Source organism: Odocoileus virginianus, unplaced genomic scaffold (assembly GCF_023699985.2).
Source record: "Odocoileus virginianus isolate 20LAN1187 ecotype Illinois unplaced genomic scaffold, Ovbor_1.2 Unplaced_Contig_14, whole genome shotgun sequence".
In the NCBI taxonomy this organism is placed as follows: domain Eukaryota; kingdom Metazoa; phylum Chordata; class Mammalia; order Artiodactyla; family Cervidae; genus Odocoileus; species Odocoileus virginianus.
In genome coordinates this window covers 1,061,149-1,075,009 of record NW_027224331.1, presented here as the reverse complement: position 1 = coordinate 1,075,009, position 13,861 = coordinate 1,061,149, and the positions used below count along the sequence as shown (strand labels likewise).

The 13,861-nt window shown below is 47.3% G+C and overlaps 1 protein-coding gene across 3 annotated transcripts in view; it reads right to left on the bottom strand.

The window, feature by feature from the left end:
• ABCB10 (ATP binding cassette subfamily B member 10) overlaps positions 1-13,861 on the bottom strand; it is a 33,806-nt gene that overhangs the window by 8,857 nt on the left and 11,088 nt on the right. For 2 of the 3 annotated variants that reach the window (XM_070464079.1, XM_020894592.2), the window contains exons 3-10: positions 13,169-13,371; positions 9,028-9,162; positions 8,139-8,285; positions 6,897-7,032; positions 4,612-4,707; positions 3,263-3,472; positions 1,437-1,516; positions 123-303 (exon numbers count right to left, since the gene is read on the bottom strand). In XM_070464079.1, the coding sequence (XP_070320180.1) occupies positions 123-303; positions 1,437-1,516; positions 3,263-3,472; positions 4,612-4,707; positions 6,897-7,032; positions 8,139-8,285; positions 9,028-9,162; positions 13,169-13,371 (1,188 nt within the window). The other variant, XM_070464080.1, reaches the window with a different exon arrangement.

The following is a 13,861-nucleotide window of genomic DNA, read 5'->3' as shown; positions in this document are numbered from 1 at the left end:
AAAATGTTAATTTCATAAACTCTAAGGACAAAAGCCTAATTAAAAAATAACAGCGCGATAGAAAATGTTTGGAGAGTTTTTTGGAGCAGAGACATTTGGCGACGAAGAGTAACAAAACGCACCTGAGAGGAGAACACCCTTTTCTCCGACCACAGTGTTGAATCCTTGAGGGAAATTTTGGATGAAAGCAGCCGCATTGGCTACAGCGGCTGCCTGCTCTATCTGCGCAGCGGTCACTGAGGCGGGGTCGTCTGCACCGTATGCAATGTTCTCCGCAATGGAGCAAGAAAACAAAATTGGCTCCTACACATTGGAAACAAAACATACTTATTGAAAATTTCAAAAGGCCAGTAATACAGTGGAGCTTAGTACAATATTTACATCTAAGAACTTTTCCCAGAGAATATACACTGGGTTTTTTGGGGGTGGGGGGGTTCTATTTTCTCATTCTCCATCAATTCACCCCACAGTGACTAAACGTTTCACATGTTAGCACGAGCAGGACTGACTTTACCATCTGAAGATCACCACTGCAGGATCCTGCCCTCACCCTGAATGTAGCAGATGCTCTGTAAATGCAAGTCCCCTTTCCCGAGGAAGACCTCGGCCCCGTCTGCGTTCTCCAGCTGCCTGCCTTCCAAGGATGAAGGGAGAGTCCATCTCTTTCTGTCACTTCTTGAAACACAAAGCAGATGGGAAAGTGGCATTTGCACAGAACTGTTGTGTGGAATTGTCCTAAACAGCTAATAAACTCCCAGCTTCTTGCTCTATCCTTAATGAGGACATGGCACCGCTGTTACCCTAGCACTCCCGAGCCAAGCCCATCACTGTCCCCAACCTGTCCCCGGAAGAGTGGGGCTGAGGGGGGGTTCACTGGAGGGAGAGGCCCAGGAGTGGCGGAAGGCTTGGGTTTGTCTGTTGTGCACATAGCTTGGTAATAAAAATATAAATAGCTTGTCAAAATTCCCCTGCACTAAGTGGTCTTGTGAAAACAGCTTCACCAAAGAGACCATATTAATGTTCTTGAAATCCTCTACCTTTTGCAAAGGGACCTAGCTCTTGGCATAGTCTTTGCTTGCTTATCTCTGAAACCCTGGCAAAACAGTAGACTGGCTACTAATGAACATGAGAACTGAGAAAGAATCAAAAGAAGCTAAAAAGCTGTATCTTTTTCTCCCCAATCTTCTGGACTACCTGCATTACAAGTAATGACAGTGTCCACCTTTGGAAAAAGATAATGCTTCAAGTGGTTGAAGTGTCTAAGGTCTTCAGGAAACAGCACTACGAACCTAAACAATCTGCCCGATGAGGTTAGTTTACTACATCTGAAAAACATCCATTCCTTTTCTTTTGAAAGGTCCAAGACCAAGAGAAAAGCAAATGACAAAAGCAATTTGAAAAGAAAGTATAATAAAAATGGACCCCTCTCCTCTTACCTGACTCACTGTCCCAATCTTGGATCTCAACCAGACTGGGTTTAGCTGACGGATGTCGTGGCCATCCAGGCTGATTGTTCCTTGCAGGGAAGAAGGGAAAGAGGTCAGTGGGTGCCATGGGGGCAGTGACTGACAGAAACACAGATGTGATCTGGCGGGAAAACTCCAGACTCAGTTTTTTAAAGATTAGATACTCAAAATCTCCAAACAAATCTAAAACCAATGGGTTTCAGTGACTTTCAGAGCTGGAAGGGACTTTTCTGGATCATCTGCACCTACTCTCTCCCTGTGATGACTAGATGACAAGCCCACCTAGCTCATCCCTCCAGCTCGCCTTCCTTCCTGTGTCAACACAGATGTAGAAGAGTCTGCTATCTGACTGACAGAATGGCAGAGAGCTTTAATGTCAGATGTAATTCTTTGACCTCAGCTAACAGAATTTACCTTTACACCCTGAGGGAATGAAATCATGCCTCCTGATTACGATAACAGTGACCAACACAAGAAATCCTATTCTTTCTCAGTTAGCTATATGACACTATACAAGCCAAAAATAAATTTTCATATACCTACAAAAAACCCAAGGTATTGACTTAGAAAGCATAAGCACTCTGTACAGGCTCCACAAGGCAGGAATGTAAGTGCAGTTCTCTTTTCTCCCTGATCTATTCACTGTGATGAAGAAACCAGAGACTCAGTGTTTTGCATCCCTCTCACCAGGATTTTCCTAAGCTCAGAATTTTATAGCAAGTAGAAGGTAAGTCCAGGCAGTGATTCCAGAGGCAGACAGTGTAGTGATATCCACTTTAACACCTTGGTTTTGCACATGAGATCATTCCCTGGCACATAACCAGCTCTCACAGTGTTCTAACCAAAAAGACTATAAGACCTACTCTTTAAATTCATGATATTAGGGAATTCCCTGGTGGTCCAGCAGTTAGGACTCCAATCTCTCACTGCTGAGGGCCCAGGTTCGATCCCTGGCCAGGGAACTAAAATCCCACAAATCACATGACCAAAAATAAATAAACCCATTTTTTATTTTATTTTATACCAATGATTTTTTTCTTGTGGAGAAAAGACGTTTCCTTAATCCAAAAATAAACCAACACATACAAAATATCTTCTCTAAACTCTGATACAAAGGATATCAGCTACGTGTGGTGAGGGATGTTAACTTGACACACTAATGGTTGTGTGATCATTTCACAATATATACATCATTTCACAATATATACACATAGTGAATCATTATGTTGTACACCTGAAACTGCTAAATGTCAATTAAATCTCAGTTTTAAAAAGATACAAGTAAGGAACAGAATGTGTTGTTTGCTCTATAAGATGCTATAATCCAGTTAGAAACAGAAACCGAAATGAGAAAATATCGACTACTTGACGGGAGCCTCAGGAGCGGCACAGGTGTGGGCCACTGACGCCCACGTGCACGGACTGCACGCAGGCGCCCCGCGGGAGGACGCTTCGGCGCCTGCGCAGCCCGGACGGCGCAGGCACACGCTCTCCACGTGCGGCCAGCGGCGCCGCACAGAGGCCCCTTTCTGCTCCCCTCTCCGGGTGCAGGGGACGCTGCACAGGCGACGAGGAGCTGACACAAAGGGTACGACGATGCCCGACAGGCCTTCTGGGTGAGCGCACAGCCCCAAAAGTGACACCGCTGTTTAAGGGGCTTCCTCCCCGGGAACACACCCTCTGGCACTCAGAACTCACACGGTGCATGGCCTCTGCACACTCGGACCCTCTCCCAAGGCTCAGGAGTAGAAGGGCTCAAGAGAGGCCCCTGTCCCACAACACGCTGAACCACTCACCAGAGGCAGGGTCATACAGTCTCAGCAGGAGGGAAATCACTGTGGATTTGCCAGCACCACTTGGGCCAACCAGTGCTGTGACAGATCCTGATGGGATGGAAAGGCTGAAATCCTGGAATATGGGCACCTCTGGGCGAGCTGGATAGGCGAAATGCACGTTCTTGAACTCCAAAGCGCCCTGGAAGTTTTTCTCATTCAAAACAGCCCCCTCTGCAAGGTAAGACGGGACACGAATCACTCAGCGCCAAGCACATGAGCACAGCTGAGCCCAGGCCCCACCCACCTGACCACGGCCTTGGCCCAGCACAGCGAGCTCTGGCGTCTGGGCGCTTCTCAGGCGTCGGGAGGCAGCTGCGTCCCACGCCCCCAGCCTGCTCTGCACCAGGGCACTGCACGCCTGCCGCCCGCGCTGGAGCCTCGCAGCCGCAGAGGCTGAGGCCGCATCCCAGTCCTACTGATCGAGCAGCAGCTGATGGAGCTTCCAGCCCAAGAGCTGCCGGCCGAGTCCAGTGGCCTTCTCCCTGTGGGCTGCCTCTGCAGGGCCCCCATCCAGGGTTTATCTCACCTTCTCTAAAGAGTTGTTTTAAGAGCATGATGAACAGGCAGGTGCTGCACAACAGCCCCAGAGCTCAAGGGGGTCAGAGGTCGGTTCTATCCGGGGGTGACCTTGCTATTGACTGGGAAAAGTGGCTCCATCTCTCCCAGTCAGGCTCATTCCTGCCAGTCTATCACAGTGGAGAATACTGGCATTCACTATTGCCCTGGGGCCAGTGAGTAGCTGACAGTGATCGCTGCTTCTTCCACTGAGCCTGGCTGCTCCGCCCAGGCCACAGCTGCCTCAAACACTGGCTTCCAGCGAAGCAGCTCACGAAGGAGATGGTTCAAAGCCAATTAGCATCAGCATCCTCCACCCCATCCCCAAAGCCAAACAACTCAGAGGCTTTTCTATGCACGAACCCTCTTCCTTTCCTCCCTGCCCCCAAATGTCAAAATCACTAAGGAAGACAGTTCTGGTGGCCTGGCCAGGCCCTTCGTGTCTGCACTCCTGAGCGGCACGCACTTCCTCCTGCCGTTTGTGGTAACACATCAGCTGCAGGGAGGGAAACGGTGGGTGCACACTGTGTGGTCAAGCCCCCCACCTCCAGGGACACCCTGGGGCCCCCCAGCAGCACCCAACAGCAATCTGTCCTCACGGCCCACCCTCCGATGGCCCTGTCCCTCCCCGTCGCGGTAAAGACAGGGTCTAGTTCGTGCTCATCCTTCCCAGGTAGGGCAGGAAGCTGGTCTCACTGTCCTAAACCACACATGTTTAATCCCAGCAAAGAAAAGCAAACCCAGTTCAGACCCACCATTGAAAGGAAGCTCAGGTTCTCTCTCGAGGAGCTCCCAGAGGCGGCTTCCGGCACCCAGTCCCTTCATTAGCTCTGAGTAGAAGGAGCTGAGACCTGAGGATGAGAAGCAAAGGTGCACATCCATCATCAGCCAATAAATGGCCCCCTGCCACCCCCAGCCCTCTGGGGACAGTGACAATAGCCTGCTTTTAACATAAAATCTGTTACTTTCAAACAACAGCGTTTGAAGGGTTTGAAGCAGCTTCCTGGGAATCCGTCAGAATTCCCTCTGTCTCATGCCCTTGTTTTCCTTCAGCTTCTCCTCCTCCAATTTCATTAGCTTTCATAAGGCTTTGGTCTGATCCAGGGATTTACAAATATATATAGTCGTACTAGTTAACCACTGAATTAAAATCACAATGTTACAGAAAAGTCTGCTTAGTCAAAAGTCTAGCAATAAAAATAAAATATAATGCTTATCTCATATTAAAAAGGAATACAAGGTACTCCATCATTCATTTAAAAGGCACATCCACAAAATCAACCCATCTTTCAGACTCAACAAATAAAACATTACTAGGCTGAAAACTGAAAAGAAATTTGGCGATGTTAGATACACTAACAACCTTTGCTTAAAAGTCACCTTTGAACTATGATTTAAAACCCCAAGTCCACTGGTCCACATCAACTGCCAGAACATATGCTTTGTAACACTTTTCCTCAGTAAGGGCGCTGAAAAAATGCAATTCAAATATCCTTGGGTATATGGATATTTGTATAAGATACAGTGGACTAAAACCTTCATGTTAAATTAAGGATGCATCGGGCAGAAACAGAGCCACATAAATATAGTCAATCAACCTTCAATAGTTGAGCAAAGGCAATTCAATGGAGGAAGGGTAGACTTTTCAACAAATGGTGCTGAAACAACTAGATTTCCATGTGCAAATAACAAATAGGGACACAGGCCTTACACCTTCCACAAATTAACTCAAAATGATCTAAACATAAAATGAAAAACTATAAAGCTCCTAGAAGACAACATAAGAGAAAAATTTACATGACCTTGGGCTCAGAGATGACTTTTTAAGTATATTAAAAGCACACTCCATGAAAGAATATATTGTTAAGTTAAAGTTCATTAAAATTATGAACTTCTAAGAAAGATCAAGTCAAATGTGGCAGAGAGCACAAGACTGGAGGCCAGGAGGAAAGCTGACGATGGCTAAATGTGAAACGTGCACAGAAACATCACAGAGAGGGAAGGTGGCGGCCAGCACATCTGTTCAGAGCGGGGAACATGACCACACGGTGTGCGACCCTACTGCCCGTCAGACCCAACCCCAGGGATGGAAAGAAAGGAGCAATACTATCATCGCGCCAGCATCCTGAACGGATCTTGTCTTGCAAGTCGCTCAGCACTCAGAAACATCTTGGACCAGATTTTTCTTCAAGACCAGCCAGCAGGACTAAAATGTTATTTTAAATGGATCTCTGGAGCTCTCAGTCCAGAAAATATCCTTACTTGCCTGCGGATGTCTAAGGAAAAGCCTCTCCTTTAACCAGGAGAAAACTCTGGAACCCTGAAAATAAAAAGTTGAGGTGACCCTGTGGGATACCTGAGCTCCTTTAACCAGACTTGAAGCTGTTGATCTAACCTTTCCATCTTGGTTTTCAAAGAAAGGAAGGAAAACAAAAAGCAGGAAATCATTTGCTCCAGGTTGGTTGGGGCTTTGCAGACTCCACACAGTTCTGCCTCCAAGGAGCTTGCTTCCCTTCACTTAGGGGCAAACAAGGAAAGCTGGGCTCTGAGAGACTCTTTATAAAAGCAAGTGACTGTGTCTCGTGTACTTTACCACTTCTGTTTTGGATTGTTCACTAGTTTTGAACATGGTTGCCTTCTCCCTGCCAGCAACCTGCCCATGATGAAAGCATCACCATCAGAGGATGAGGGTTCCTGCACATGCCTGTTCATACCATCCTCCCCCACCCCCACAGCATCCATGCTACAGTGAAAGGGAACAGGTTGCCCTGCATGCTGGCTGGGAACAGATCCAGTGAGACCCTGTGCTCTGTGAGCTATGGAGGGCAGGGGACCTGCAAAAATCTAACACTTCTCAACCCAGGGAGGATCACAGTCATCTTTATTCCATCCTTCAAAGTCAGGTTGGCGTAACATTCTAGGAAATGTTTTTGCAGTTAGTGATTTGGTGAGGGGTGGAGTAGTGGGAAAGTTAGGTTTTCATTTCAGAAACTATAATCTGATTTTTCATTAATTCCCCAAGCCTATTTAAATTATATACCTCCAACGCTTATTCCAACCCAGAAAGCATACATTAGGAAGGAGGAGAGTTCGCCCACTGTCATGTGGGCACTGCCCATCAGCAGCCCTCCTTTGTACAGGACAGAAAGCACGATCAGGTTCCCAGAGAGCCCAGTCTGTGGATGGAAGAAAACACAGGTGAGAAGTCAGGTGAGAACCAAAGGCCCCATGCAAAAAGCACTCACACTGTGCAGACTCCCTTTATGCACGTAACCACCAAGCAAGATTCTTCCAAAACACTACATTTTAGTCTGAATTTTAAAATTCTTGCTTTCTTTTTTTTTTTTTTGGCTGTACTGCACAGCATATGGGATTTTAGTTCTCCGACCAGGGGTCAAATCTCTGCCTCCTGCAATGGAAGCATGGAATCTTAACTGCTGGAAAGTCAGGTTAAGTCCCTCAAAATTATTTTTGAAATATTGTAATGTTGAAGGAAATAATCTCATAAACATGGAAACCTAGATACTAAGCTACCCATCAGATTCCTATTTTACTCAATCTAATCAATTTGCAAAGGAAAAAAGATTATATTCAGGATGCCTCCCCTAAGTGGAAGAAATTGATGTATGGTGGGCTGGGCAGGCTGCACCGGGAAGCAGATAAGATACTGGGTTCACCTGCTCTGATGTGCATTAGGTACACAGTCTCTGTAAGCATGCCTCCTCAGGGCTTCCCGTCTATTCAGTTACGGCCGCTACTGAATCACCTCTACCATCTTTCCACTTTGAAAGTATTGTGACTCTGCCATCATGGTGATTTTCTAGCTCGATGTCCTACCTGAGCTCCTTGTGATCAATGTGGTCAACTTTCTTATACCCCCTTCTTGAATACACTGAGGTTATTTTGGCTAATCCTCAGTGGGTTTAAAACTGCCTACACCAGAATTACCTGGTGCTAAAGGACAGATCGCCAGCTGCATTCCAAGAGTTTTGTGGAGCTGAGGATCTGTGTGTCTAACCAGTTTCCAGGTGAAGCTGATGTGCCCAGTCTGGACCATACTCTGAGAATCAGGGCCTGATCCCACAGTTTTGGTCTCACCACCTTTCCTTTAATTACATATACTTGTTTTCCCCCTCCTTCACAAAAATATTTTTAAGAATGGTAATTTTTAGTCTTGAGGGAGAAGGGAAGTATTTTCTATGTATGACAAGAGCCACAGAATAAAAATCTCTCCTGATCACGACGTCTACACTTTTCACTCTTTCCAAAATGATCAACTTACTGCTCCAAAGAAGCCAGCCCGAGCAAATGCCTCTTTCCTTGCTAACTGCATCACGTGGTCCACTTTGCTGGTGTATTTCTCTATTTCAGTCATTTCTTTCCCAAAAGCTCGAACAGTTCTTATGTTTCCAATACGTTCCTCGGCTAGCTGGGAGAATAATACAAACATTTCAGGGGAGGCAAAATTAAAATGTGGTTCTCACGTTTAAGATACTATCAATGAAAAGCTGCTTGTCATATGCGACTAAGTAAAAAACAGATTACAAAGCTGAGTATATGAAGAATCCTGCTTTTGGAAACAAATATGTATCTATACATACACGCATCATATATATAGGTAGATAGAAAAATAAATGAGAGGGTTGATAGATGAATAAATATATTTTTATGCAGTGAGAAAGGTAAGATAAAAAGGAGAGACTCCAAAATGTTAATAACATTCATTCAGAGCTAGGATTATGCATTTTTTTCTCCTTATATTTCTCAAAATTTTATTTTCATAAATATGCATGGTTTTTGTAACAGAAATATAATGATTATTTTTAATTTTTAAAAAGACAAAACTGGACAGCATTACAAGGACAGCACTACAAAGCTACTTTTATTAGTTAATAAAGGACAGAGTATCATCCAGGACAACTATTTTCAGAATATGATTAGCCTCTTCACCCTATAAAAAACAGTGACGTAAGTTCATATGATGTAGTCAAGTGGGGTCAGTGCTGCGGTGTGGGTGGAAATCTAGTCTAGAAGGCAGAGTGCTTGGGGTTTCTAGGATGTGCAGGGCTAACACGAGGAAAAGGAAGTGCTTTCTGGAAAGGTTAAACACATTCCTTAGGGTCTGCCCACTGATAACCTGGCTCTGAGACCGCACCAGGGGAGGCCTTTACCTGAGTGGCTTGTGCCAGGGAGTCCTGAGTGACCTTGGTCAGTTTCCGGAGGTATCGGCCATAAAGCACTGCGATGATGGATACTGGAGGCACCACGCTCAGGACAAAAGTGGCCAGTTTAGGGGAGACAAAAAACTGTCAAAAAAACCCAAACGTACATGTTACACAGAGTAGCAAGATACTCTCACTGCCCACCGTAAACGTGTGTATGTTTAAATTAATAGGTAGGCCTAAAGGTGCTGTTTGGTAGAACTTTTCAGACATTCTCAGTCTTCACGAAGCCCCATGAATATTCAGCCGGCCACACGGGAGTAAGGTGACAGACAGCCTCTGAAGCTGTGGAGCTCCTTGACCCTGCAATGCTGCACCACTGCCGGCACAGCGCTGGACCAGTGTGATGTGCACCAGACCACGCTGCTCAACGGAGCCGGGGGGACAGGCTGGGAACGGAGGGAGGAGACCCTGTCTGCTCCACACTGGCCAGGGCACGCCAGGGGTTCTGTGTTCAAGTCCGCATCAAGGGTTCTGAACAACCAGACCAATGTCTCCCTGAGATGACTCAGATGGCAGCAAGACCAAAATCCCCACATTAGGTGACAAAGTTGAAGGAGGATGTGCAGAGGTGTGGAGGTGTGACAGCCAAGTTAGAGCTGCTTCCATGGCTCACAGGACTGGAATCTCAGACAAATGGATCTGGACTCAACAAAAGGAGGATCTCCTAACAACTGGAGTTGCCCAAAGAGGAAGTAACACAATAGGGTTTTCCTATAGCCAACCCTGCAATTAGGTGATATTTTAAATGGTATTAGCATCATTATTAATTATAAAATAGTATCTTCATTGTAAGACTCTCCTCAAATGCTGGGGGAAAGCTGCAGACTGAAATGTAACGTGAAGGATGGATCAAGCAATCATTCACTTATACTCATTCAACAACTGAGTACCTAAGGCCTACAGGCAGCATGCATGATCCTAGGCACCTGGGAGGTAACTGACGCACGGGGCGTTCCATCTAAGGGGAGAGGAGAGGTGGGAGTCAGAGAGAAAACAGGTGAGACAGAGAGGGAACCCGGAGTGCCCTGTGGTCTTGGAAGAGAAAGTGCACAGAGGCCCTGAGGCGGCAGTGAGCTCAGTACCCTGACCTCTGGGGACGGGCCACGCTGAACAGAGAAGCAGGCGCTGGGGTGTCCGTGGCCTGCAGGACACAGGCAGAGCAGCAAGGCAATCGAGCAGGTCTGAACACAACACAGCCCAGGCAAGCTGTCTGCACGGTAGGGCAGGAACACCCTCTGGTGTCCCTGAGCCTGGGGATGGTCTCAGGACCCTCCTTCTGCTCCAGCTGCATGCTCAGAGATAACCTTCTGAAGGATGAGGCAGGTGCTGTCACGGAAAGGAGCTGTCACTGGAGAATCAGGAACACACCTCTCAATGTGGGGAGGAAGACCCCACACATAAACTACTAAACTGACAGTATGGTACAGACATCATTAGGTTCTTGGAAGCAGGGTTACCACATTCGGGTCCAGGGACCCGTGAGAAAGAATGAGCATGTCAGTCCCTCCAGAGCTGAAGGCCAGATCCCAGGGGATGCCTCTCATGAGGCCCTGCGATAAGCTGGCATCTGCGTCCCCCCAAAACTCACAGGCCTTACACCCCGCGGGGCTGGGTGTGGATGGAGCCTCTAAGGAAGGAGTGAAGGTAAAATGAGGCTATAAGGGTGAGGGCCCTGATCCTGTCATCATGAGAGTAGCCAGCTCTCTGCACAGAAGCACAGGGCAAGGCCACGTGAACAGTGCTCCCAGCGAGAGGGCGGCTGCATGCGAGCCCAGGGAAGAGGCCTCGGAACGAACCTACTGTGTCAGCACCTCGGCCTGGGACTCCCAGAGCCCAGACGTGAGGGAAACGCACTTCTGCTGCTTGAGCCCCCACTCGTGGGGCTGTGATGCAGCTCAAGGCACTGAGACAGGCCCCCTCTGATGCCCTGCCCTTCAACTGCCACTCTTCCTGAGCCCCAGACTATTCATATCTGGAAACGGTGCTTTATTTGGTACAGGAGGGCCTTCTCCCAGAGCTTGGCTTCTCTCTTGGCTGCGTGTACACAAGAGTTCAAAGCTGTCTTCCATTCTGCATGGTAGACCTTACAGGCTCACTCTGGCAACACAGCCTTCTGCTCCGGACTGAGTGCTCTCTGGAACACTGGTCAGAAACCTCAGCGTTTCCACCTGTGAGGAAAAATCAGCCACAGTCCTCATTCTAGGGTCTAGAACTGCACTGAGATGACAGCATTGATGGCTACTGGTCACCTACATTTTAAATTTTAGCTTTAATTAAAATTAAATCTTAAAAGCTGATATTCCATTTCTATTCAGTTACTAGTAAAGTTTTAAGTATGTCTGGAGATTTCCATGTGTGCTTCTTCAACCACAAATTTTACAAAATCTAAATATTGATTATTTCAATGAAAGCCTCCAGACTTGGATGTTCTGTAAGTATAAAATATACAGTATATTTTAGAATCCTAATATGAAAAATATTTGATTAATAATTTTTATATTAAATACATGTTGAATTGATAATACTTTGTTTATATTAAGTAAAATTATTATCAAAATTAATCTCATTTCACCTTTCTGTTTCATTAAAAAAATTTTTTGGCTATTCCACACAGCTTGCAGGATTCAACCTAGGCCTTCAGCAGTGAAAGGGTGAAGTCCTAACCACTAAACTGCTATTGAATTTCCTCTTTTTGCTTTTTGAAATGTGGCTACTAGAGAAATATCAACAACTTCAGATATGCAGATGATACCACTTTAATGGCAGAAAGCAAGGAATTAAAAGAGCCTCTTGATGAGGGTGAAAGAAGAGAGTGAAAAAGCAGGCTTAAAACTCAATATTAAAAAAAACTAAGATCATGGCATCTGGTCCCATCACTTCATGGCAAATAGAAGGGGAAAAGGTGGAAGCAGTGACAGATTTCCTCTTCTTGGGCTCTAAAATCACTGTGGATGGTGACTGCAGCCATGAAATTAGAAGACAATTGCTTCTTGGCAGGAAAGCTATGACAAACCTAGACAGTGTATTAAAAAGCAAAGATATCACTTTATATATAAAGGTCCATATAGTCAAGGGTATGTATGGTCTTCCCAGTAGTCATATATGGATGTGAAAGTTGGACCACAAAGAAGGTGAACACCAAAGAATTGATGCTTTTGAACTGTGGTGCTGGAGAAGACTCTTGAGAGTCCCTTGGACTGCAAGGAGATCAAACCAGTCAATCCTAAAGGAAATCAACTCTGAATATTCATTGGAAGGACTGATGCTGAAGCTGAAGCTCCAATACTTTGGCCACCTGATGTGAAGAGCCAACTCATTGGAAAAGACCCTGATGCTGGGAAAGATTGAGGGCAAGAGGAGAAGGGGGTGACAGAGGATGAGATGGTTGGATGGCATCACCGACTCAATGGATATGAACTTGGGCAAACTCCAGGAGATGGTGAGGGACAGGGAGGCCTGGTGTGCTGCAGTCCATGTATAGTCAGACACTGCTTGGTGGCTGAACAACAACTACAAGATTTAAATTGCACACGTGGCCTGCACATTTCTCTCGGTCAGCAGCACAGGAGAAGGTGTGTCTTCAGACACCTGGTATGCAGGGAGGCAAGCAGATGTGAGGGCCTCCAGTCCCCAGCTAGAGAGGAACAGATGTGATGGGTGGAGAGGGTAAATGAGTGCAGAGCTGCCTGTCTATGAAGAGGGAGCCCACCCTGCCCCTGACAGGAGGAGGACAGGAAACAGCCCTCAGGTCCTGCAGAGATGACTGACAGTGGCAGCTTCCTGCCTTTGAGGAAGGATGGCTGGACAGACTGACAGACTGGTGTTCCTCCTCCGTCCAGCACTGGGCATCCAGGGCTCTTCCCATCTGTGGCTCATTCCCACCCTCACACGTTCTTAGAACCCAGGCAACAAGGTAAGCTTTCGTAAAAGCCACAGTCTGTTCTCCCCATAAGAAATGAAGGTTCAGGTGCCAACAAGGCAACTGCCCCGGGTCCCCGAGGCCTCTGCACGGTACTGCGCACAGCTCACTGGAGTGGTTTCACCCTGCCAGGGTGCACAGACGGGACGCAGCAGCTGAGGGACATACCATCATGCCGATGCCAACCGAAGCCTGTGCTCCAGCCCTGAGCCCGTCTGAGAGGTTCTCCGTCACTGAGCGCCCCAGGAGGGCTGCGTCTGCGGACAGACGGTTGATAAGCTCTCCTGTGCGTGTCTTGTCAAAGAAAGCCACCTCCTGTCTCAGCACTGAGGAGAACAGCGAAGCTCTCAACCTATTCACGATGCGCTGACCTGCAAGGCAAAAGGAGCGGCGTCAGTGAGGGCTCCGCTGCAGACCCGCAGCTGCCCAGGTCCCGGCCTGGTGGGAGATCACGCACACCCAGGCGCTTGCACTCTGCACCCAGCGCAGAGCTCCGCACAGAGACCACAGCCCGGGGGCCGATGACAGAGGACAGTGACCAACAGTTTTACCACGCTCACTGCTCACAAGCTAATTCTGCTTCTTTCACAGTCCTTTCCTGGATTGAACTTTCAAATGGCAAGAGCTGGTTAATTATCTACAGAGCATTTTATCAGCTAAGCGGCCAGCAATCGACGTGGAGTCAGGTGTCCCAGGCTCCGTCACCAAGGTGGTCAGTGCCCATCAACAAGCAGGCCTCAGAGCAACACTGAGCAGCCTCACCCCGCCACGTGCAGGGCTGCCCCGTGCGGGCAGCTCCGCGGGACGGAGAGGGAAGGGGCCGCAGGATGTCCAGGGGACACACAGCGATGCAGCAGCCTC